The sequence below is a fragment of the Tympanuchus pallidicinctus genome, unplaced genomic scaffold (assembly GCF_026119805.1).
Source record: "Tympanuchus pallidicinctus isolate F22 unplaced genomic scaffold, pur_lepc_1.0 scaffold2, whole genome shotgun sequence".
Classification (NCBI taxonomy): domain Eukaryota; kingdom Metazoa; phylum Chordata; class Aves; order Galliformes; family Phasianidae; genus Tympanuchus; species Tympanuchus pallidicinctus.
Window position 1 is genome coordinate 5891369 of NW_026294721.1, and position 25723 is coordinate 5917091.

General features: G+C 40.2%; 1 protein-coding gene across 7 annotated transcripts in view; it reads right to left on the bottom strand.

The window, feature by feature from the left end:
* The window catches only part of CTBP1 (C-terminal binding protein 1), a 221240-nt gene that overhangs the window by 25807 nt on the left and 169710 nt on the right, over positions 1 to 25723 (bottom strand). For all 7 annotated transcript variants that reach the window (XM_052681396.1, XM_052681398.1, XM_052681397.1 and 4 more), the window contains one exon: positions 11388 to 11542. In XM_052681396.1, the coding sequence (XP_052537356.1) occupies positions 11388 to 11542 (155 nt within the window). The remainder of the gene's footprint in view (positions 1 to 11387; positions 11543 to 25723) is intronic.

Consider the following 25723-nt stretch of genomic DNA (forward strand, 5'->3'; position numbering starts at 1 on the left):
GATCTTGCTGATGGGAAACTGGAAGTCATATAAATTAGTGCAATTGAGATTATCCAGCAAAACTTCTCTAAGAATTAAGAAAAAGTACCAAGACAAAAACATTGCAAAAACTTGAGAAAAATAAAAGCAAAAATAAACTGACAGGATCATTAAGATTTTAATGCCTCTCAAATGACATGAATATACCTACTCAAGAAAAGTTAAAAGAAAGGGGTGTGAAGGAAGTTTGCAAGTGATATCCGGGAGTTCTCAAATTCTGCTTCCAAACAGCCATGACACTGCATGCCACACAGCTCTGTATTCAAAGTGAACTGTTCCATGTCTTCAAAACACGTTGGTTTCTACCTCCGCTGTAGCTTCTAATATTGTAATCATTCTACAAATCACTACAGCTAGCTGCAATCACATCAAGTGGATCCTATCATGGACATCCCACAGTTCTCTGGGTGCTTCAAATTTCTTGTTCAATAAACTTTTGAGCCTGGTGCACGTAGACATTCTCTCAGCTGAGCTACTCCTGCTCATGTGAGCATTTTCTAGGGTATGGCAATCAGGGACAACAATCAACATAAAAATAAAAATTAAAAACCCTACAGCAAAGTATGATCTCACACACAAAGCATGACAGCAATGTACTGGAACACAAGATCTGCAGCTGTAACTTCAAAAAATTAAAATACACAAAATATTTTAAAAGAAAATGGAAACAAAACCCATGAAAATAAAGGAGAACTGCTCCCACAGAATAATCTGTATTTCAATAGGTGCTCCAGGACTGGCAACCCCAGCTCTAAATAAGACAGAGACAAGAATCCTTTGAGCAGAATTTACTTGAGAGCTACAAGAAAATTAGAAGTTACACAGCCTTGAAATATGTGGCTACAACATAATTCAAAGAACAGCTGTAGGCTCTGAAGATTTAAATGGTTATATGCACACAGAGCTCCTTGATTCTAATGCTACAAGTCCTTTGGAGATTACATCTAGAAGTCACCAATCAGCATGACTGCATTCATCAAATGCTTCTACTTCAGCTGTTACAGAGGGTTAAAAAAACAACAACAACAAACAGTTTGTTGTGTTTGCTTCCACAGTGACACTACCACCAATTTGGACTTTCTACAACACAAAGTGTCTGGTACAGTCTGCATGTCAAACAGCCTTTCTCATAAACAGACTACAATGCCCATAGGTGTTGTGGGTACTTTTGCCCCATTGCTTTCTGATAGAATTTTTTTCCACGATCTCACTGTTCAAATAACACAGAATTTCCAGTCGCAACTTACAGCACGGCTCAGGTCTGTTTGCTGGTGCCATATTGGCTGCTTGCTCAAACCACATTTTGTCTCCTTGGTGTTTGTAATCCACACGTATTAATAAACAGCGATCGTATCTCCTCTCAGCACTTGTTTGGCTGCCCTTCACAGGCCCAGTTCTAGTCTGCTCCAGGCTGGTACCTCTCTACCCCTGTGGTGCACTCATGCAAGCACAAGGTCAGCTCTTTAAGGGGTAACCCAGCTGCAGACATCGCTATTTGAGACTCCTCTCCCTACTCCATTATACCAACGCTAGCATACTTAGTGGAAATCCTTCCTAATGAAGCCTCACGTGATGCACACTTCCACATGGCCAACAGCACACTGACAACCCTTGGCAAAAACATAAATCTGAATCCATCTCTTCCTAAAGCACATCTTATTTTGCACGCTCAGGTTTCCAGCAGGGCTTCTTTCTTCTCCAAGTCACAACCCTGAGTTCCACACTGATGCATTTCCATGCACTTGGTGCTTCTGACTTTGAGGTCCTGAAGATCTCTGTGATTTCCCAGGCCTCTCCAGCTGGCCACGTCCTCCATTCTGTGTTATATTACACACACTACTGCTGCTTCTTTAGGGGTTGCTATAGACAGCTGCAGCACTGACAGTAACATCCTTTGCTCATACATAACATGCAGTAGCTTACAGCAATGCAACTCAAGACTGATGGGACAGGCAGGCCCTTCTTTCTCTGCTCCAGAACTGGACAGGGCAGAGTGTTTGGGTGTGCAGAGAGCTTCCACTACCTCAAGAACCACTGTAAGCAAGGGCTAAAAGACAGATGAATGGGCTCAGGCATTTCATTTGGGAATTTCACTTCATAATCACACATCGTTTATTAACTTGGTCAATCAAGACTGTAATTTGCTCTTTGTGAGCACCAGTGTGGACACTACAGTTCTAAGTCCATTCACGTTCTGGCCTGGCATGAGGATATCAGAAACTATTTGCTGGTATAAGAATGCACTAAATGAAAAGGAAAACCATTTTTCAACTATGGTTTAATGCTGACATTAACCATTTCCACATTCATTTATTCATTATATGAGATATGAAACCAAAAGATATGACAAATCTTTTATGATTTTCTTCTTACTATTAAGGGCTAGAAGGTTTCATCTCTTAACAGCTTCTAGGATTATGGATGAGTTAGCAAAGAAACGTAGTGCCAACACACACTTTTCTGCTGTTGTACATTATCTCGCGTTAATTATTGATAATTAAATTATGTCACTGCTTTCTGTACCTAGCCATGTGACACAAACGTACCAAAATAGCAGAAAAAAGAGAATCTGAAGTTATAAGCATTCTGCAATGAGGTTAATGTTAATAATGCCACTTACAGCTATAACAACAGTTTCTGTACTTTGATATCAATTGTATAAATTACATTCTCAGCCATTACATATTAAACGTACTTAAGTCTAGAGAGATTGTTAGATCAAAAAATAAAATGTGAACTAAATCTGAGTAATAAATGAAACTGAAATCCAGCAGAAACATAAGCAGGTCTAGCATCTACTGCAGTTACGTTACAAAAAAGAATAAATAAATAAAGAAAGAAAATCAACCCCTGACAATTTGCAGTACAGATGTAATAAACAAGCATGGTAGAAATTTCAGGTACGCGGCAGTCAGACAATACTCTTTTAAGCTCTCCTGCACTGAAACAAAACAGGCAAGGTTTGATACAGCACAAACAGAGGTAGCTGCGTACCTTCAGCAGCCATTTTCTGCTTTCATCTGATGACAGTTGGCCTTTTTGGGAAGAAAGGATCTGAGATAAAAGTTGAAACAGGACACAAGTTGGATACATAATCATTCAGTGACAGAAGGAAGCTATCTGCATTATTGTTCTGCCCTCAGTTACTGACTTACTTCCAGGTGAAGCTACAGAAAACTTGCTGAAAGGCTTTTTCATACCCTCTTCAGTGAGCTGACATCGTTTCCAATCAGAACTGTTCAGACAGGTCTTTTTGCTGTTCTTCAACCTCAGAATGACTACTTTGCTTTCACAATATGCCACCTCTCCAAGGCGCTTAGAGAACTGCTGACATTGTAGTAGGAAATGTTTCTACTTCAAAGAATTTAACAGATCTTCAGTAGTGAATGTTGAAGGTTCAAATCCTTATTAAACGTTTCCCTTCCAGTTTTTTCATTTTATTTCAACACCAGCCTATTTTAGCCATCATACCAGATACTACATGGCGACCATTACAACATACATGCCTCGTATTATTTGATTAAAAGCTCAGTATCTTGAGTGTTTTACCAAACAAACGTAAGAGTACTATAAAATATTAATAATAAAACAGCAAGTCATTTTTGCTCTTTGGTCACCTAAACGTACACGAATTCTACAAAAACTGATCTCAAAAGCCTGCAGATCAATCCAGATCACAAAAACATAACACAGTACATAAAATGCCAAACTACTTCAATGCAGAGACAAAAGACATTTGTAAAATAAATATAGAATGACAGCACGGCGTTATTTTTTAAAAAGACCTCTCAGAAATCATTACCAGAACTGATACATTCCATCTGCTTCTAGAAATGACAGAATACTGCATTTCTTGGACTTGAAGCTTGCTGTGTCATCCCCAGTTAAATCTTCCAATGTCATCAAAAGTTACTTTTGCACATTTAGGTTGACAATGTATTGCAATTAAGTTGAGCAGGCCTTGCATTACTTGACTTGCAGAGGAGCAGCAATCCATGAAATTCATAGTCAATATTCTAGGGGAAAGTTGCAGGAGGCTTCTAACTGCTCAAAAAAACCTCATCAGAACAGAAGGATCCATGCAAAACAAAGACATTTAAAACTAAAAATATAACCCTGTGTGCTCAAACAGCAGTCAGCAGGTCTCTAAAATCATCAGTCTGTGCTGCTCTTTAGTTCCAGTTTCTATTTATGAGACATCAGCTTGACGTTTGATTCCTACAATCAGCATCACTGTCAGTAACACATCCAATTCATGGAACACTTTCACCAGGACACTGTCTAATGGTCTTCTACTGAACTGCAGTGCTACTAGTTCAGACACTAAACATTATGACTTTGCTTTACATCTTACACAAATACAAATAAGTATAAAACATTTACATGAACAAACATTACTTACAGACTCCCAAAAACACTCTAAGACCCATATAAACATACTACAAATATAGAATCATAGGATATATGCAGTATAGAAACAATATATGCAGTATAACTATACATGAACTACTAGTATACACATAATATGACAGTAGATTTACAGTTTATAAAATACAGTTTTTAAAAATAGATACACATACACTCAACTGTATGTAAATGTCTAACTTGCAGGCAAATTCCTTTTAAAAAGGATCACCAAGCCCAGTCATCAGCCCATCCCCACCATGCCCACTAACCATGTCCCTCAGTGCCACACCTCCACACTTCCTGAACACCACCAGGGATGGTGACTCCACCACCTTCCTGGGCAGCCTTTGCCAATGCATCACCACTCTTTCCAAGAATTTTGTTCCTAATATCCCACCTGAATTATTCAGGTGACAAAGGTAAAGAGAAAGAGGTCTGTAGCTACGGTTCTGTACAGCACATGGGAAAACTGGCAAGCTGGAAATGTGGTAACAAAGCTATTTGGATTATGGAGTTCTAGAACTGGAAGGCAAGAAAGGCTTTAAATGAAAGATCTTTTCATCAAGACTGCTATGCATTAACTTGCATACTCTATTAACATCACAGAATTGTGTAGCATTTCAGTTCAAGTCTGTCAGACACTAGGATGAATCAAACTTCTTCACCAGAGGATCACTGTATCATGAAAGTCACCGATGACAAGGCATCAACCCACAGAACTGCGTCAGAAAAAGCTGTTAACAACCATGAGCAATTTTCAAGCCCCAGTGATCCTTAGTAAGGATCCAGTACCAGGAAATGAAGTAAGATGCTTGCTGCTAACTGCGCACATGACAGAGCCTGCTCTGCCTGTAGGATCGATACAGGCTGCCTGCTGGGCACAGCAGCCCTCCGGCTGTCTGCAGGTGCTGCCATCTTGCTGCGAAGGCTGCACTTGACCTCCAGCATTACCAATGACTAATCTGGCAGAAAGGTCGTTGAATACAAACACCAATTTTCTATACAACTTTACAGTAATAAATACTAAAGGTAGCATTTTGTTCTATTAGGTGTAAGAAAGGTTTTTAGGATTTCATTTTCTCATTTTTCTTTCAGTCTTTCATAAGGAATTTGATTCAAGGTACATTCAAGCAGTCTCCTTAGATCTTCAGTGGATTAACTCCTAAGCATCAACTTATTCCCAAGTATACATTACAGCTTCATTTTAATCCACATACATTGAAAATGTAATCTGCTGGACAACTGCAATGTTGGGAATGTATCATCAATATAAACTGCAGTGATGGTGCAAATGCAAAGTTACAGCTTCACTTCTAAATGGATAAGAATCTGAAGCTGCAAAAATGATCTTATTTTACCATTAATAAAATAGAAACAAATCAAGCAGTCATCTGAACAGCAGCAGCGTGTTTGATTTGTTGCAGTTTCCAAACATTTATAGCATTATGAAAGTTCTTCAGCTTCTCTTTGAAACAATCTTAGATAATAATGGTACTGACTGGAAACGCTTCTACAGTTCATTCCTATACAGATGAGTGACTGAAAACACCTGGTCCTACTCCACCAAACAGGAAGTTCAACTTACACGTTTTCATTTACAACAGAAATATGGAAACATAGTGTTCTTGCAAAGATAATTTTGGTTTGTGCTTTGAGCAGAGCTCAAGGAATTTGAGGTGTTTTAGCTTTACTAAAGGCTAACCCTTGTAAGGCTGCAGTGTGGGTTTACCACTCAGACTACATCTGCACTTCCAGCTGAGTAATGCATCTTCCTCAGTGTTCTGAGGAACTGGGCACCTGAAAGAAGCAGTACATCCAGCCAAAACAACCTCCTGCCTTCTTTCTTTTCCTTCTAACTGAAGATGTAGGAAACCACAGAATTGAAGAAGAAAAAAAAGAAAAAAACAAAACACGCGCAGACTCTTTTCACAGCATATACATTTTGCTCTATAGGTCATCTGTAATCAGCTGTGCTTTCTGTCTCTTTCATTCGAGTTTGCAGGGATCCCTTTATTTTTTCTCTGCTGGACTTAACACTTCTATTGCCAGAGTTGGCATATTATTTTTATGCTTAGCTCCTTCTAGCTAGGAAGTGCACTGTGTGTGTATCTCTCTCTCTCTCTCCCTGTGTGATGAAGTCAGGAAAAGCCTGAAGACCAAAGAATTTCAACTTGAAAAATCTCAGGTAACACAAAAACCTCAAAGGTGTGCTCAAGCCTGTGATGACTCCAAGGTAAAGAAATAGAAAGAAAGAGTAGGGAAAGAGCAAGGCTACAAAAAGCAGAAGTGCAGGCTGTGTAAGCTGCCATGAAAGGAGAAAGAATAGTAAACCACTCAAAGGAAAAGGATTTTGGGAGACAAAAGGAGAGAACAGGGCAAAAGAGAGAGCAAAAAAGCAAGTTAGCCTGGAATGAAGAAGGAAACAAGCTAATATTTTTGTGCTTAATTTTTTTGGTGGCCTTTTTTGGACGAACACCTATGGTAGAACAAAACTGCTACTTGGAAGCAATCTGAGGTTGAAAACTGAAAAGGCAGATTTAAACAATTAATTGTAGAAGAAATAAAAACAATTTAAAGTACTAACTTTAACTGATATTAATATGATCTCTATTAAAATTAAAAAATATATATAAAAATCAAACCACCAAAATCTTGAAGTGAATTTCTACTCCAAATGACTCGGTGAAGTCTCCTGAGAGGGTGAGAAAACCCAGTTCCCAATCACCACCAGCTCTCCAAGATACAGTCTGACTGACAAAATGCTCAACTTCACATCATTGTGTACAGTCTTTATAATAAGAGAGAACCTAGAAGCCAAAAGTTTAGATGACTGTTGCATCCTGAGATACAAATACCTACCAATAGTCCTGAACACAAACCACCTTCTCCACTGAGATGAGGAGTGGCAAAAATAAAAATAATTAAAAAAAAAAAAAAAATATATATATATATATAAAAAATCAATAAATCCCTACACACATGTAACTTCTGAAGAACTGTAATAAATGTCCTCAGCTGCAAAGTTGCTGCAGTACTTTGGGTCACTCTCAGTAAAAGTCAGGATTCACATCAGCACTGGCAGCCTTTTCAAAGCAATGAAACATACCCACACCAACCAGCCTGCTTTTCAACCAGCAGCACCAGTAACAACAGCTTTGACCTCAGGTGAAGCAGAATTCTAATATGTGTGATTATTTATTTGTGACTTGCTTAAAGTCAAGCTACTTATTTTCCATACTGCTAATTCTTTAGCCATAAAAAGAGAATGAGAAGTTCTCTGACATAGGGAAAACCCTACAGAACTGAAACTTGCACACTAACCTATCTGAAGAAAACTCTATTAGCACACACAATAAAGGTACACAGTATTTGCTAGCATCTTGCTTTTGATCCGTACAAATGGCGTCCAAATCCTGATTTCTATTCCTCCTTACTGCCTGCATGTGTTAAAACCCCTCAGCTTGTCTGTGAAAAAACACAAACCATCTAGGTTGCAGTTTACTGCTGTCTCCCAATCTCACACAAATCCCTCTTTCTGCACTCTCCATTTCCACTCCTGTCCAGCCATTTTTAAACACAGTGTTTAAGCCATCATCCTGTTTCTCAAACTCTCTCAAACAGAAATCCCTCCTCTGGATTCCAGTATGTTTTCCCTTTCACTGCCGATTCCTCACTTCCTTGCCATCAGGGAGCTATGGAAGCCACCAAAAACCACAGCTTTCTCATCTTTTTGCAGCCTTTCATTCTTCTCAGCACTGAGTCTTTTCCTGGAGTTTTGTCTCTTCCTTCACAATGGTCTTTAGCAAAAGAACATCCATTATCAAATATATGTTAATGAACAAGGCAGTGCCATTTAGAACAGCCAGGAATGTGCATTATAAATCTACAAACATTTTAAATACTGCTTTAAATAGGCAACTCCTGATTTTAAAAAAAACTTCTCCTGAAAAAAATGATTACATTCATTAAAACACCATTTCCAAACAATGCATCAGACAGGCAGTACTGAAATACAGATATTTCTTCACTACAGCTCTAAAAATGGGTTCAAAGAGGTCATTTTTTTTCCAAAGCAAGCAAACAACTGAAGTGAAAAGTGAGCACTTTGCATATGCAAAGCAAGCAGGCCTCTGCATTTCATGAACTGATCTATGTTATATTACTTTACCAATCTGAACATGGATGAGGGTTGGTGATTTTTGTCACAGAAGTTTATCGTCTGGCAGAACACAAACTGCAAACCCAAATGTTTTAGGACTGCATCACACTTCGGACTAATGAATATCTGCATCTTGACAACATACTGGTTGCTAGTGAAAACTTTACACATTATTGAGTTCAATAAGAATGAATTCTTTTAATATAAGAAACAATGGAAGCAAGCTTTAGCATATGCACTAAATACAAATACTTATAAAGATCAGCAAGAGATTACCTGCATTACTCATCAAGTTTCACTTATTTTCTTTTTCAAAGCTACAACTTGAGATATACAGACTTTCAACCTCCATAATTCATTTACTATACATCACTGATAAGGGAAAATATTTGGTGTTTCTAAGGAAAAGCAATCATGTCACTCAGGAATTCCCAGTCTTGATGCATTAAAAATAAATGAGTGGATTTTTGTAAGCAAAGTAGGGCACTGTACAGGTGGTGCAGCTGTCAGTGTTCACCTGAAGAGCAGGCGGCTATTATTTACTAATAGAGTGAAACAGCATTGACAATGTTTCTTCTTCATGTGCTACTTAGTCCTTCTAAACAGAACCCAGCTATCCACGTGCCACATTTCTGATGATGGTGTGAGACAGGAAAAGAATAAAATTAAAGCGGCATTTAAATATGATGAAAAATAGACAGAAATAAGTCATTATATTCCATTTCTTGAGATGCATAATTAAGAGAAAAGGCCTTTCTCAACCTTTACAAATGAACTTAAAAAAAATACTAAAAAAAAAATAAAAATTACTGATGAATACAAGGATGTTCTTGCTTGTTTGTATTTGTTCTCTAGTCAGTTACTTTTAGGTTCCCTTCCCACAACAGCAAACACTTCTGGCTGTACACACAGCAAAAACACTGATCTCTTTCAATGTATAACACTGGCATTAGGTTTCAGTAAAATTTTATTCTCTCAAAATGGAGTGTCACAACAGAATAAGAGTTCAAAATAATGTTAAGCCAGTACCGGTGCTGCAGAAAACAACGTATAAGATCATTATAGACAACTGTTCTGACAAAAGCACATTCCTGTATGGGGAACAAATCTGCATCAGAGGGCCACCAAGGAATACAGGGCTTTACAAGAGGAGAGTCATCTCTTATTTTTGTCTGAAACATGAGAACCAGCTGTTTTAGCTTGCTGTGCTGTCGCAGCATAAAAAACCTCTTAATCCTCTAATGCTGGAAAAAAGAAAATATACAACCATAGCTCTTAAAAATCTTAGAAGTTTTAACAATAGAAACTTTTTTTCAGGATAAAAATATATTTCTTAGACAGTTGGAAGCTGAAGAGTTTGTTGGTGGGTTCTCACCAAAAAACATGCTGACATGAAAAGGACTACAGTAAAAAAACTACTCACGTAGTAACAGAAAGGAAAACATTGTATTGGTATTCCATACAAGTAGCTGGCTTTATAAGAAAGTCAAAGAAAAGATTAAATCTTCCATCATGTACAGATACCAGGCTCTAAAATGTTTAAACAAAGCTATATAAGAAAATGAAAAGTAAATAAGCAATTAAAACAGTTAGTGAAAAGCTTCTGAAATAACAAGCCTAAGGGTTACTATAATTAGCATAGAACAAGCTTAACAATATCTTTATAGAGAAGCAAACTTATTGGTGCAATTCAGTTCAGCTGATGTAATGCCTTCATATCTGAAGCATGCTCAGCAGTACACACAACCACATGCTCTGTTTGCAGAAGTGGATGCAGACACGCAACAAGCCTTTATGTTAATACTTGGATTTGTACTCATCTGTTATGAATCTTCACTGGAGCAGGGAAACAAATTCACCTGGAACAGATCCAGCTGACCTCCTCTGCCACCAAATTCATTACAGTTTTTACCTCCACAAAAGTAGGTTTCACTCTATCAGGTAAAGGAATACTTGGCAGTTGAGACTTTCTCTGCTAACAGCCAACAATAACTTCATCAAAATTAATTCTGCCTCTGCAGAAATACAGTTGTGGGAACACTCTTCTGCTGTCTGACAAGCAGCAAAGATCTGAGGTAGATGCTTGGTATTCATGCTGAAAGAAGCTTTCAAAAGAGACCATGCAGGTACACAAGCCAGCTGGCACCCTTAGCTATCATCACAAAAAATGAGGATGCTTCTAAGCAAACAAGAAATCCTTCGACAGCATTAGAAACCACTGGTTGTTCTACACATCTCCAAATCATCAGGAAAGGCACACGTTTCTGGGATAATGTACAGTTACAATGCATTTCTAAATTCTTTTAGAAAATAAATTTCTGGTTAGCCTTTGGTTTGAAACTCCAGCATGAATTCACAGTGCACACATCTTCTAAGCCAGCAGTTGGCTAAGCAGAGAAGTTTGAAAGTTCTTCACACAGCCAATTCAATACTGATATTTGGCCTTCTAGTTGAAAGCTTAGCAACAGTGTTTCCAAGAAGCATTTCAAAACATCAAGTAATGCAGCTTTCCCAAATAAATGCTCTCCCCAAATCTAATTCAGTTGGTAAGCATACACACAAGCCCCAGCCAAGGATGCACTGCACAGAAGGCATAGTCTGACACAGACATTTTTTATCTTTGTTCATCACTTCTAATAAACAACCAGTAAATCACCAAGGTAATTAACTATTAACCCAACCACAACATCTAAGACACTGTCATCGCTCACAAAACACCGTATCTGTAATCATTAAATTATCTGTGCTTTCTAAAACACCAGAATTATTGTTGTAATATTACCTTCTCATGAATTTCTTGTGTAGACTGAGCATCACAAAATGCCACTGTGGCTACATCCTTCAGAATAGGCATTTCTACTGTACAATCCCTGCCATCCAGCAACGCTACCAATGGGCGTGGGTGCATGGGCCCATTCATGATCGGAGGTCGAATGCCTACAAAGGAACAGAGAAGATGAGTTATTCGAGCACGGAAATGTAATAGAAACAGGTTATAGCTAGCCTGCTTGTTCTGATGGCAGAAAAAGATTTCAAGCATTGAAGCTAATAAAAACAGGAACAAAAGCTACAGTCAGTAAAAAAAAAAATCTCTCACACTAAGAAAAAAACGCAGCAGAGGCTCAGGAGGTTGAACGATGGAAGGTGGCTGAAAATGCTAAGGGAATAAGACAGTGTTTTAAAAGGACACTCACTGCTCTGCTGAGAAGTGTCTATGCAACCTCAGCCAAGATTTGTATTTTCATTGGATTCCACACCTTTACGAGCTGCAGAAAGAGTGAGAAAGATCCTGCCCAGGCTTGTACATTATGGAGCTCTATATGCAATTCAGTAGGGAGCTGAACATTCAATTTACATATGACTATGATCTGCTCCTACTAAAATTTAACTGGAAAAAAAAAAAAAAGCCTACAGCAGCAAAAATGTGTATTTACTGAAGACCCATTGTCCAACTATACATGCTTAGTGCTGATCCATGTAGGTCTGCTTCAATTCAGAAGTTTTATACAACGATTTTGTTTGATGATCTAATGCATCATACTTAATCCACCACTGAAAGCTCTCTGGAAAAATATGAGCAGAATGCTCATCCCTAAACCAGCAACACACTCAGAGCATTGTAGGTTGATAAATAAATACACATTAAACATTTGAGGAAAGGAAAAAAAAAACAGTTCAAAGTACAGGCTTCATTTATATCCTCTTTATGGAGTCTTAAAATGAAAAGCAATCCTCATAACAAGATATTCAGAGGGTATCTTTTTACTGTATGGATGCCATAAATATATAAAAGTACTCCAGGGAATAATATTAAACCATTACATTCACACAAAAGCAGTTAAGCGTGGGTGGAAAAAAGGGACTTCCTGAGGAGATAAGGAAAAATGAAAACAAGAATACAGTACATGAATTTTTCCTCTTTCAAAACAAGTAGTTTTAAACACTGCAGAGCAAAGCAGGGTAGATAATTCTTGTGTGCAAATGCAAACGATGCTGCTTTTGAATTTTAAAATGTTGCTTCCTACTTCATAATCCAAATTAGGCCAATATGAATGCAGCAGGGTGAGGTTCCTCAGCTTCCTCCCACTAGAAATGCTTGTATCTGAAACCTCTGACAGCGTCAAGAAGTTGCCATCTGCACTGCAAGTCCCAGTTCTGCACACAGGATACTATGTGAAGGAAATCAGCAGCTGGGGAAAGGGATCTTTGCAGTGAGCAGAAGTGAGCAGCCCTACTACAAGCTGGCAGTTACATTCTTTACCTATTCTAACAGTTCTTGTACTTAAAAATGACTCAACACGGGTCACTGGAATTTCTCCTGTTTGCTGCACTCCCTGCTGCCACCTGACCTGAGGCACCTCTAGCAAACACAGCTAGCTTTAATTTGAATGCAATTGCTTAACATTTCAGATTGCTTACCCAGCAGCAAACAGCAAAAGAATCTTGCAGACAGGACACAGAAGGACAACAGATCTTACTGACCCTTCTGTGTTCGGTCACTGATGTGCATTTGCTCTCTTCTCATTCCAGCCCCAACGTCTGCCAACCAGAGTACAACTGCAGCACTCTCACCATAGCAGACAGGCACTCACCCAAGTGTTCCATGGGTGCAATGCTCATGAGAAGCACTTTCTGCTGGAAACCCATCAATACCTACCCTCTACTCTAACACACATCCTTAGAAATGCTACTGGTGCTCAGAAAAAAAACAAATCATCAATTATTTCAGTAAATAGCACTTAATATCCCCTTAAATACTGTTTATAGAAAGCCAGCACCTTGCTAACCTATGTCTGTTGTTACACGCCTGAACCCTAAATGGCCACGCAACCTTCAAACAGTCATACTGACTAAATAAACCACATGCTCATAGTGTGGTACAGGACAAAAATGCAACACGAACACGCAATACAAATGCTACGTACCAATCTCAAGAACACTTGCTATTCTTTAATGGGAATTTAATTATAAAACCCCAATCTTTAATTTATTTTAAGGCACTCTAAAATGAAGCATGTTACAGACTCGTTGCGTATTTTGGTGTGAAACATGAACTGCACTAATAAAATGCAATTATGTTTTGAAACAAATGTAAAAATGACATTGCAAGCCCTATTCATACTGAATATAATAACTCTGCTTGCTGCACAAGTGAAATGTTAATGGTCATCTTCTTAATCAGAAGTAAAGCAGGATTTCAATGACAAGCTTGAAACCAAGCTGAAGTACATAAAATATACACAACTTCACTAGATGTTTAAGATGAAAGAGGAGAAATGTGGCACAGTTGATTTCCCTCAGAGATAGCAAAAAGATCTGTCAAAGGAAGAGCCCACACAGCCCAAACTGATAACGAGATTAAAAGCCATCCCTCTCAAAAATCATTCTTCTCACTAAAGCTGCCTCAGGAAAACATAAAATACAGCACTGCAAAACAGAACTCCTTAAAATAACAATTTCTGTGACTCACACAAAAGTGCAGCCTGATTTTCCCTTATGTCTTTAAAATGAATGTCAGAGCTAGAAGGCACTGCAGAGCAAGCCCCAAAGCACAGCAGAACAAGGAGGAGAACCCTCTCCAGGAGCACCTCAGCATTGCTTCCCCAGAACTCAAACACATCCAGTGACCTTGACCGCAAAAAGCCCACAAACCCTGCCTTGCCAAAATCCTTTCTGAACTGCAGCACGACTTCCTGTTGCACAATCTTTCTGCCTAAACGCGCTATCACTGAATCGCAGACAATAACTCAACACTTAAGTAAACTTACAGCAACTTAATCACAGCCCTAGTCATTATTTAAAGTTTACATTCGCCGAGAGACGGTTTATGAATCAGAAACGTCTGAACAAAACACTACCTTCTTCCACCGCTGAGCTACATTCTGCTGTTTCTTACGGAGAAATGTCACACTGCACCACGCAGTTGGTTTTGCAGCACCCACTTGGAAAGGCAGCAGAAAGCAATGCATGTTTCAGAGCAGTATTTTCCACACCCCCGTTAGCAGCAAATGATGCAGCTCAGTGCAAGGAACAGAACCGTAAAGTGGTCCAAAGCGACATTCAGCAATACAAACATGAAATTCTGTTAAAAAAATCGTGTCACTTTGCTGGCTTATTTAAGTATATGGTACAGCATTTTATGAAACACAGATAGCAAATGGCACACACATCCACCCCCCACATCCTAGATCCTCTGTCAAGGGGAAAACAAGCTCAGCTTATCCTGAGACTTTCAGGAACCTCCCCCCCAACATGACACTTCTTAAACTGAGCCTGACTTCCAGGGTCATGGATTCAATTTCACAGCCCTTTACAATCTTCCGTATTCTGTGGCAAAATAGCAGCCTGTCATCCCACCCTCATTTCCATGTCTTTAACTTTTCTTGCAGCCTTCTGTAATCTCGAACCAAAGCTTTTAAATTTCTTATCCACTGCAACCTCTGAAGCCTGGATCATGTTCAAATATTTACTAAAAAATTAAAACAAACAATCCATTAAAATAACATTAAGGGTCTGACTTGCTCTCGCAGAAGCCAGGAAGCTCGATGTTAAAGCTTCTCACTGCATCTGCACCCTTCCCCCTCTGGCTGCTGCTCTTCCTCTGCCACCCACTAACAGCCCAGGGAGCACAGGGTAGCAGCAGCACACAGATGCACTGTAACCACATGTACCTGGACTCCTCTCTACCACTCCTGCCTTGCCAGGTGAGCAGGGATGGGAGGAGCACCTGGATGCAATCAGAAGCCTTAACCCTGAGCCTTCTGGTTGGACGGATACAAGCCTCTAAGGTTATCTGAATGTATTTAAGGAAAGCAAAGGTTTTCCTCACAGCTCAATCCTGCTATGAGTGGGTTTGGTACTTCTCTGCAGAAAAATAATCTAGTGCTGAAGCTCTTGTCCTGCTGGTGACTGCTAGGGTTTTTGTAAAATAGCTTTTCTGAAATACCAGCAGGTTTAAGGTGCACACAGAACAGTCACCATAGGGCAGATAGCTGCCACAGACACAGCACAGGAGTGCCTTCAGGAGCTGCAACGTGGATTAGCTGTTCTACAGAAAGGTGTCAAAAGGTTCACATTTTTCTGCTGCTGACTGATATACATCGTTAACACCAGATGTCTCTCAAATAAAGCATACACACTAGAAGTAAAGGACATTGTCAGGTCTGTGGGCCCAAAATTCAACCTACCTTTCATTTCCTTAAATCTGTTTGCAAAGTCCATTTAATTCTTTAAAGGAGTTTTTCTTTTTTCGAAACAAATGCTTCAATTCTTTTTTCTGAAAGATACACCAATGCCAAGAAGCACAACACTCAGCAGTAACCCTCTAACGACAAACCAACACACACAAGGAACAGGGACAGCAGCCCTAGGAAGGAGAGCTTCCATTCTCGCATTTCTGGGGATTCTTACAAGTGCAGTGATTCAGTAAGTAGGAAAACTCCCTTGATGACATCCTTTCAGAAGGCTTTTTCCTACCTTTTCCTACCTTATGCATAGCAGAAACATCACAGTGATTTACACTCTTAAGAAAATGCAAACTGCTGAAAAACCTCATCTCTATCTACAGAAATAAGACCTGAAAATGACAGGTTGGGCATTCAGCTCATTTACAACCTTGCACACGTAACATGAAACTGATCCCTTCGGGCAGCTACCTTCACTTTATGTTCTTACCTAGGCTGTAACTTTACTCACAGCTGTCACTTATTTACAAGAAGTCCTAAACAACATTACACATCCTTTTAAAAATAAACACTAATTTGAGTAAAGAACAAGTTGTCAAAACAAGCACAAATATCTCACCCCAAACATGAATGCAGAAGCTGTTATGAATCAGGCTTGCCAACGTGCTCTACTGAAATTCCTAGAAGAAGCATGCTTCAGAAACATCTCATGGCTCCTGGCATGCACCTCATGCATCTTGAAGCCCAGCCTCTCTTTTGGTAAGCTGGGGATACGTGTGCCAAGACCTCAAGCGGCACTTTGACTCGAGGCGCAATAAAACTAAAGCACAGTCCAGCAGAAATACACCATAAACGCAGCACAAGTATATGGGTCAGTAAAATGGATGTAAGAGAAGAGTGCTTACCAGCATGGAAATATGCAACAGAACCATCCTGACTCTACCAGAATCACATCCAACACCCTTTGTCACTGCCAGCTTGTCACCTCCTGTGACTTAGAATGAAGAATTTGGACAGTCGTAGGAGTTCAGTAAAGACCACCACCACCAAGCAGCATGTACAGAAGAGCAGTAGCTAGCCTTGGAAGCCAGATTTACTTAGAATCAGAATTCATTTATATTCTTTTCTCATGTTTTGTTTCTAACTATGCATCTTAAGATTGCAGGAATCTGCTGGAAATAATACTGAAATTAATGGGAAGAGTCCCACACTGATTCCAAAGGAATAAGAACTGGACTTCACAGTATGCACACAAGAGGAAACCAAACACGAGCTTCACTAAAACACACATGCAGTCTCCACTAAAGGCTATAGGGCTCAGAGGTAAATGCTATACATTTTTATTTACCTAAGCTCAGTGAAAAACAAGCCGCCTTCCTTCTTCTAATTTGCAAGAGACCAAGAAAAACACAGGTGGTTTCCGTGGCTGCGCTGACCCAGAGACGTGCTCAGCACTCACACCCACTTACATCCTCTCACTAATTGCAGAGACTGAAATGCACCCAGCTGCTCTCCAGGACCCTCTCAGCTCTCTCCTTACACAAAATACATCAGCCACACCACCAATACTTCCGTAATCACCACCCTACTCCACAGGCTTCCACATTCGAGACAAATGCATCACATCATTACTTCACCACTTGTGAGAATCAGCATGTGTATCCAAGTAGGCTGCTACAGCACGCAGTGTGCAGAGAACTTTAATGCCATTTATTTTCCCTATTAGGACCAACTAAACAAAGTAATGCAGTGATTTCTATTTAGAAAATGTCATTCCTGTAGGTGCTGGGACATGAGAGTCACGATTCCTCGTTACCTCACCATACCGACACAGAAAAAACGTGCCACTCTCAGGTATTTGTCAGGTAACCATAAGGATAAGGGCTTCTTGTGCCTTTTTTAATCAGTAGTCCCTAAGCATTTCCTATTAGTTACACGTGTACTTCAAACATCCAGGTGAGAACTGCAAGCACTGCACGTCACAAAATTACTCAACACATTCAAAGCATGCTACAAGGATACTGTCATCTTCACTGACATTTTTTAGAATCAGAAAGAAAATGGCATCGATCACACCTATTTAGCATCAAATGAACAAGCAGTAATAACATGACGACTTACTGCAAAATCTTTTAATTGTCTCTCAAGGCTTAAACAGCAAATCCAATGACAATATTCAGCCACCACTACATCATGCAGTAGAAGTGGGAAGCTCGAGTGTCAGCAGTACAACATGTGCAATGCACAGCGCTGCAGAAGCCCTGTTTTGAAGCAACAGATGCATGAAAGCAAACCCCAGAGAAAGGGAAAACAGGACAGCTGAAAGATCTGCTTCAAGTATTTTTAGCTTCATTAAGTAATAAGGAAAGGAAGAAAAAGGTGTGTGGGGGGAATAACAGTGGTGGTGGAATTGCCATAACTGAGCACGTTCGCATTATTTCCAGCCTTCAGAGGAACCCTGGCTGAGGCTGTGGGTTTGTTCCTTCTAGCTCTGGTTTGAGGATGACTGGTAAGTGCCTGCCTGCCAAAATGTTACAGAATGAGCTGAAACTTCTGCAAAATTCAACGCAAGAATCAAAGCAACCAAAGGCTTGACACTTCAGCAGTCGCTCTTGCCTACAACTACTCATAGGCATCCATTTCCCTTACTAATGAGCTCTTTTAAGTATCTCCTAATATCTCCAAACCACACAGCTGGAAGCTCGAAGGCAGCTTGCACCAGAGCCATGTGCAGCACACCTGGGCACACGGCTGCTGCCATCTCCTTTGGGGACAGAAACCAAGAAGGAGCAGGGGAATGCCACCCGCCTTAACGCACACCCAAACTTCAGTTTATGGAACTTACATCTCAGTCCATAAACTTTATGGATCATTGGGTGTGACTGAGAAAAAAAAAAAAAAAAAAAAGGCAGTGAACTCCTGCAGACAGGAACTGGAAAAACAATCTGCTTCAACAATTGCAGCAGGAGCAGCACCATTACCTCCCAGAGCCATTCCAGTAACAATACAGGTCCTGCCAAGGCTTACAGAAACACTTTCCATGGAAGGACATGGGCTGGACGTTCTGAGGACAGAACACTGAATATAGAGAACAAGCCTGGAACTCACAGGAAGAGCAGGACTGTGAAGAGATGCACTGGCAGCCCTAAGCACAGCTCTTCTACCCATGCATTGAAAAATAAAGAAGGAAGCAAGCAATGCTTTAAGTAATAAACCAACAAAACACGTTCTCTGAATCACCATTTTGCCCATGAACTGCATAAAAGCTGAACAGCCACATACCATTAATTTGAAATGTAATACACTCAAGGACCTGCTCTTGATTTGCCTGTAAAATATTAAGTAGGAAGGAATAAAAAGGATAATAAATTCTCTCACTCCTCCTAAAATGTTTCTCTTACAGTAAGCTGTTTTATTACAGCAGGTTTGGATTGTTTTGGCACAATTTAAAGCACCATCTGAGCCATACCTCATCTCTCTGCACTATCAATTCAACCCCTTTCGGAGCACTAATTTCACCTTATGTTTTAAAGGTGCTGCTGATCATCCATTACACAATCAAACTTCTGGATCCAGTCTGTCACAGCGATGACTCCGTGCCTTTCTGCATCCAGATATGGCACAGGATGCTGTCTCAGAGAAAGAAACCCAATAACCCAAGCAAAGCCAACATCAAAGGCTTCCTTTATTCTGATCCCAAACACTGAAAGCAATTTCTCTAACAGCACACCTGTACTTTGACCAAGAACGTTAAACTATTACCCAGGGCACTCCCTATTTTCCTTATCAAAAAGGATGAAGATAAGCAAGTGTGGGGCCTTGGATAACCAAATTAGTTTCACAAGGTTTAATATTTTTGAGGTCAGCATAACGTGCTCAAATGATACTAAAAATAACAGCACTGAAGTGTTCTGCAGGTCGAACACAGTGCTCACTCTCCTTAAAACTTTTTCTTTTTAAATAAGGAAAGCGTGTAACGCCCTACGCCTTCCCTCCCTACGCCTTTCAGCTCAAAATCACGATGATATTTTCATCAACGGTGAAAAAAAAGTTCTGATTCTCTTTATTCAGCATGTGAAGAAGGAAGGAGGGCTGGAAAATTCCCCTGAGAATTACAGCTACAACACTCAAAAGCCTGGGCTATGCATATGTATATGTACACTTATACCACAGGCACATTCAAGACCAATGTAATTAAAAAGGGAGAACTCAGCACTGTATTACAGTCCCCAGCAAATGACAGCAACTTCCCTCACTCACACTCCATTCTGTTTTTTCTGAAAGCCACAGCAACTCTGACCAAAGCTGAAGCAGTGCAAAGGGCTCCTTAAAGCTCCTGGGATCCCTCGATCTTTTGGGTTCCTCCCTCAGCCACGACCTCTGCTGCTCACAGTCAATATGAAGATGGCTGATGACTGTAACAAGCTAGAGAACAGCTCATGAAAATGGGAAACTGAGGAAAGCTGTGGCATAATGGAACTAAAGCCCTGCACGCCCCAGGCAGCGTGCTCAACCCTAACCCACTCCAAGTGAACTGCGCTTGAATAAATAGGATTTCCTAAAGAGATGTTCATTTTGAAGGTAAGCAAACAGGATGTATGAAAATGACAAGCTTGCTGAGAACGGGCCAGCAGCAACAGTCCAAGTGCCAAGTAAAACAGGCAGTTTAAGGCAAAAGCTGACTTTATGTTATCATGTTACATTTAATCATAATATAATAACAGCCATGATGTAAGAGAGTTGCTATACAGAGCTTTTCTTCAAGCAGATTTTGAGTTTCAATTACAAAGGCTCTCGTCCCAATATCACAGTTAAAGCCATCCTGAAAAACAGTTAAACTCGGGATTCATTCGCATGGCTCAATGGGAGAAGCAAATCATTTCTTCCCACATACACCACATACTAACAGGGCTTGGAGAAAGTTTTTGAAGGCTTTATTTCCACTGAACTGGTGAAAAGCCAGAAGTGTTTAAAAATGACCCAAAGCTGCATTTTTCATTGGGTTTTACAGCATTTCTTTTTGTCTCTGCAGTTTAACCATTTTGAACTTGGGAAGGGCTCACTCACAAGTGTAAGAATGCCTTGGCTGCAGATAAAGTATTCTAATTATTTTCCAGAGCACAAATCACGTTCCATCTCCCTGTATCACATAAAACATTAAGCAGTGCTAAAAGCATCAGTAACAAAGAAATGTTATAAAAGGAATTACTGATTCTATTAAGAGCTACAAAATCTTAAGGCAAAAGGGTACCCCTCCTTCGTCATGCAGACGAGATCCCTTAGCAGCTAATCCTTCCTACTGTATATTTCTTGTCTCTTCTAGCACCACATTTTGGAAAATGAATTTGCTGTTACCCTTCCCAGCAAACTGCCAGCCTGCACTCTTATTCTAGCTTTTTCCATCCGTGCTTCAGCTTAAAAAACAAAAACAAACAAAAAAAAACAAAACTGAGTTTGTTACAGCTCCTGCGTCCCACAGCGTGTGGGTAGAGACGTTTACCAAGCTGCCCACAGCACGTGTGTGCATCACAGAAATGTCACCTCTCCCTCTTGGTGACAGCCTCAGAATTGTGCAGCACTGCAACTCCTGCAAATGGACAGCATGGGAATCATAGAGTGGCCTGGGTTGAAAAGGACCACAACGATCACCCAGTTTCAACCCCCTGCTATGTGCAGGGTTACCAACCAGCAGACCAGGCTGCCCAGAGCCACATCCAGCCTGGCCTTGAATGCCTCCATTGTGGATGGGACATCCACAGCCTCCATGGGCAACCAGTTAATGAATGATCACAGCAGCTTCCTTCCACTATCAGGATAGAGAGTGACTGAAGCAATGAGAATGGATGCAACAAACAGTGTCCAAAATACGCCGCTCTGATCTGTAGATCTTCTACATACTCAAACTAGAAACACAAGGAACGTCAGTACTGGGATATATTACTGCGTGTAAGGAAGTTTGCATGGGCATCACATGTCTAAAAGTGGTCACAGTAAGCACTCCAATCGCTTGTTCTTTCACCAGAGTAAATCACCAAGGCAATCTCAGTCCTCACAGTATTTTCATTGAAGACTTTATTCCAAAAGCTCCATCTTCTTTCTATCCCTCCTGTGTCAGTACTCTCACCCCAGTTACAAAAGGAAGAAAGGAAACAAGTGCTGAGAACAGCAGATGAAACCTGGAAAACAACCCAGTAAAGTAAAAAAAAAATCCTCTGGATGAGGATTACTTATTGGGCCTGAGCTGCAAAGCTGATAAAATACCTACAAAGAGTGAATGAATCAGCTGGTGCTTTAAGAGTCAACTCCACTTATACATACTTACATATTTTTAAATCATTAGCAGGATTATTTCTTTAGAGAGGCTACAACACTGCAGTATCTGGTAACATGTGGGGGCTTTTCTGAATTGCTGCTCAAGGTGAGAGAACTGATGGCCTCCCGGCTTCTTCCAGAGTCTTCATCAGAACTTTACTTTCCAAGTCCAATGAATACTGGGTGATTTTGTAGCCAATTTGCAACATATCAGCTTCTTAACAAAATATTATTAAACACATTTATTGCATTATTCCCTCAAAACCAGCCAGCATTGTGGCAGGCACTGTATGAAGCCAGACAACAAGAGCATCATGGCAGCAGTTTGCACAATGAATGGAAACACAGCACAGCTAATATAAGCCCACTGGTTTTTCCCTTTAAGAACACAACCCTTTTTCTGGTTACAATTTAACACCTGTGTTTTGATACATGTTCCTTCACACTTGTTTTATAGGTACTTTCCAAAAGGCTTAAATAAAATAATCAAATTAAGCTGGACGATTTGTTCCTTAACACATGTTGAATAGAGCACTGGGTAACAACTTAAGACAAAAATACTTAAGGGACAACACCAGCAGCAGTGTTTCCCTCTGGGAGGTCTGGTGAGAACCCACTATGGGAGTACCCTTGATTTTGATGAGACCAGCGTCCAACCTGTAAATAAATGAACAGAACACAGACAGACACTTCTCTCCCCAGCACTGCACAGAGCTGGGATCAAGTGGCAGCAAATGCAGTGAAGCCAGCTCTGTCCTGAGACTTGGGGGCACCCAACCCCAAGCCACACAATTGGCATCAGCTGTGCAAACTTACTTTCCTCACCAGACTGAACTGCTGAGCTGGGTGCGCTGCAGGGTGAAAATTGAGAACAAATAAACAAGCAATCCTGACAAACAAAAACACAGCAAGAAGTTATGAATGAATGAAACACTGGGCTGCAGAGAGAAAATGGAAGAGGAGCTCAGTCTAATCAAGAAATGTCACAATTCTATATGAGGATTAAGCCAATCTGCAGCTTTCCACCCCCTCTTCCCTCCCCATGGTTCTGGCTGCTACTTTTCCATGATCAGCATCAGGCTCAGGGGGAAGGGGGGGGGGGGGGGGGGAAGTAGTTTACAACAGGCAAGGGAAAAAAAGATCTCATCTCCAGTTACTTTGACAAGTACATCGAGATGGGAAAAGATGGCAAAAGGGTGAGACGTTTGTTTCTCACTCTTAACAGATCTATTTGTTATGAGAGAATGGAGAGGGTGGGAAAGTGGGGAGAAATGGTTACACTGTGTATGAGGAGCTGCTGTCACACAGGAAGCAGCACAGCCCAACCTTCTTTCACAGCTGCACTGCGGGCAGTGAGAATCTGATCTGCAAGCTGCCAAAAGCACGACAAGAAGCCCTCATCTCTGCTCCTAAACCCCTCACCTCCAAGAAAACCGCTCACAAATAACATGAGAGCTCAGAAGAGCTTCGACAGAGGAGTTTGGTATGAACCAAACCACTGATTTTTCAATTGAGCTATTTAAATTGAGCATTAAATATTAAAACGTGGGGTTTACACCTAGTGTTCTGCTTTCTGATTGCTTATTTTTAAAAATGTGGAGAAATTAAGAAAAAGAAATGGGCCACCCAGCTGCTGTGTAAGATCATGAAATAGCACTCATGGAACAAGCACTGTGAAACAGATCCCGAAATGAAGCATTTGAAGCCTGGAACGGGATGGAAAAGTATAAGCCAAAGTAAATTAATTCAAATCTTATTTCTATTCCTCGTATCCAATCTGTATAAAGCTCTCCAAACAACGCTCTGAACTATTAGAAATTAAAATGAGATTCGATCCTAAGGAACTTGAAAGCAACTACGTTGAGAGCAAACAATCTGCACCTGCTTATAATATGTCTTCAATTAGTTATTTAGTTACCTACACTTAAAATAGCCCGTACTCCAGCAGTTTCACATTTCTAGAGATGTGAACACGCACTGACAGTCCAGCTATTCTTCATTATGGAGACACAATAGTGAGACTTGTTTCTCTCCCAGCTGCAGCCCCCGATGAAGCGTACATCACGGCACCAAGAGCAACGCTGCAGCCATCGTGGCCAGGCTGCAAGTTGCCTTTTGCCCATACAGAGGTATTTCAGAAACCTGTTTGTCAAAGTCACAAAGTAATGGTGGAAGTATTCCTCCTTCACTACTCATCAAAGCAAGCCTCTGACTTTCTTCCATGCAAAACCTGGTACATCCCACCAAGAAATCATCCATCCATTTTCAAAACCACCTTATTTTAACCACTTCAGATAGAAAGAATGATCATTTATGTTGCGTCAGAAAGCACGTGAGTATTAATGATGGGGAACAATGAAGAACATAAATGGCTTCCATTCTCACATCGAAAAACAAGTACCTGCAAATTAATGCTAAAGGCAACCGGTCTATAAAGCAGCCATGTTTCCATGCCAACTGATCACAGAAATACACATAATTCAAGAAAAAAATGAATAACCTACCAAACAAGAAAATTAAAAGAAAAAAATAAGAAAGCAGAAGTGCTAGAAATCAAGATTCTGACCATACCCAACTATTTTACAAGAATAGCAAGGAACACAACAAAGGATGCAATTTAAGACATGAATGGTATACAGCTAATGGCACTTCATCATTACAATACTTGTAAAAGCTGTCATTCTCAAGTCAGCAAGAAAAACAGGATACAGAACACCTCTATTAGGAAGGAGGGAACACTCGCACAATAGCAGCAATTCTTACAGAGGTTTCACAGTTGGTAGACATGAAAGCCAAGTTGCTATTCAGTGCACATCTTTCATTAGGATTTTATTTTCTGTCTTCATCGAAGGTCTTGCTTTTTGTTCCCTATTCATACCGAGTCACACTGGGGTTCTGCAATCAGGTAGCAGAGCTGCTTGCAGTGCGAGGCAGTTTGCTGCGTTCCTTGCTAAATCAGGACGTTGGGAACAAATACACACCCATGTGCACACAAGCAGCTTGCAGAACGATGCACACACACCTGATGTAATTAGAAGTGCTTATGTATATGAACATACATGGCTTCACAATTGATAAAAAGGATGCTACTGCTTTCTGTGCTACAGCAAAAATAAGTTTGATGTTCACATAGGAAATTAAGGTATATATACTCCACGCACACATGCATACGCATGTACAGATGTAGAATAAGCAGACTTATTTTACACAAGGAGGCTGAGAAATGTGAAATAGAAAAGAATGCTACATGTCTAAATATAGCCTGTCCCAAGATACTGACGCTTATAGCCAATAAAACCAGCAGTTCAAGCAGTTGCTCTTCACAGTGCAGATAAATAAATAACCTCCAACTGAAAGGTCCATAAAACCCATGTTCTAAGTGAACACAAACTGAAAATGGAACAGCAGATTTGTTTCTTAATATGTCTTCATTTTAATCAAGAAAGCAACAGTGCTTTTCATCCCATATAGTTCCTGAAAACACGTTAAAAGGTATTACAGGTTTAGAACTGACGAAAAATTACAGTCACAGAACTGGAAATCCCACCAGCAGCACATTTCAGAGCATTTGCATTTTACTGTTTTGCTGCACTTTGCGTGAGAATGGAACATTACAGGCGCC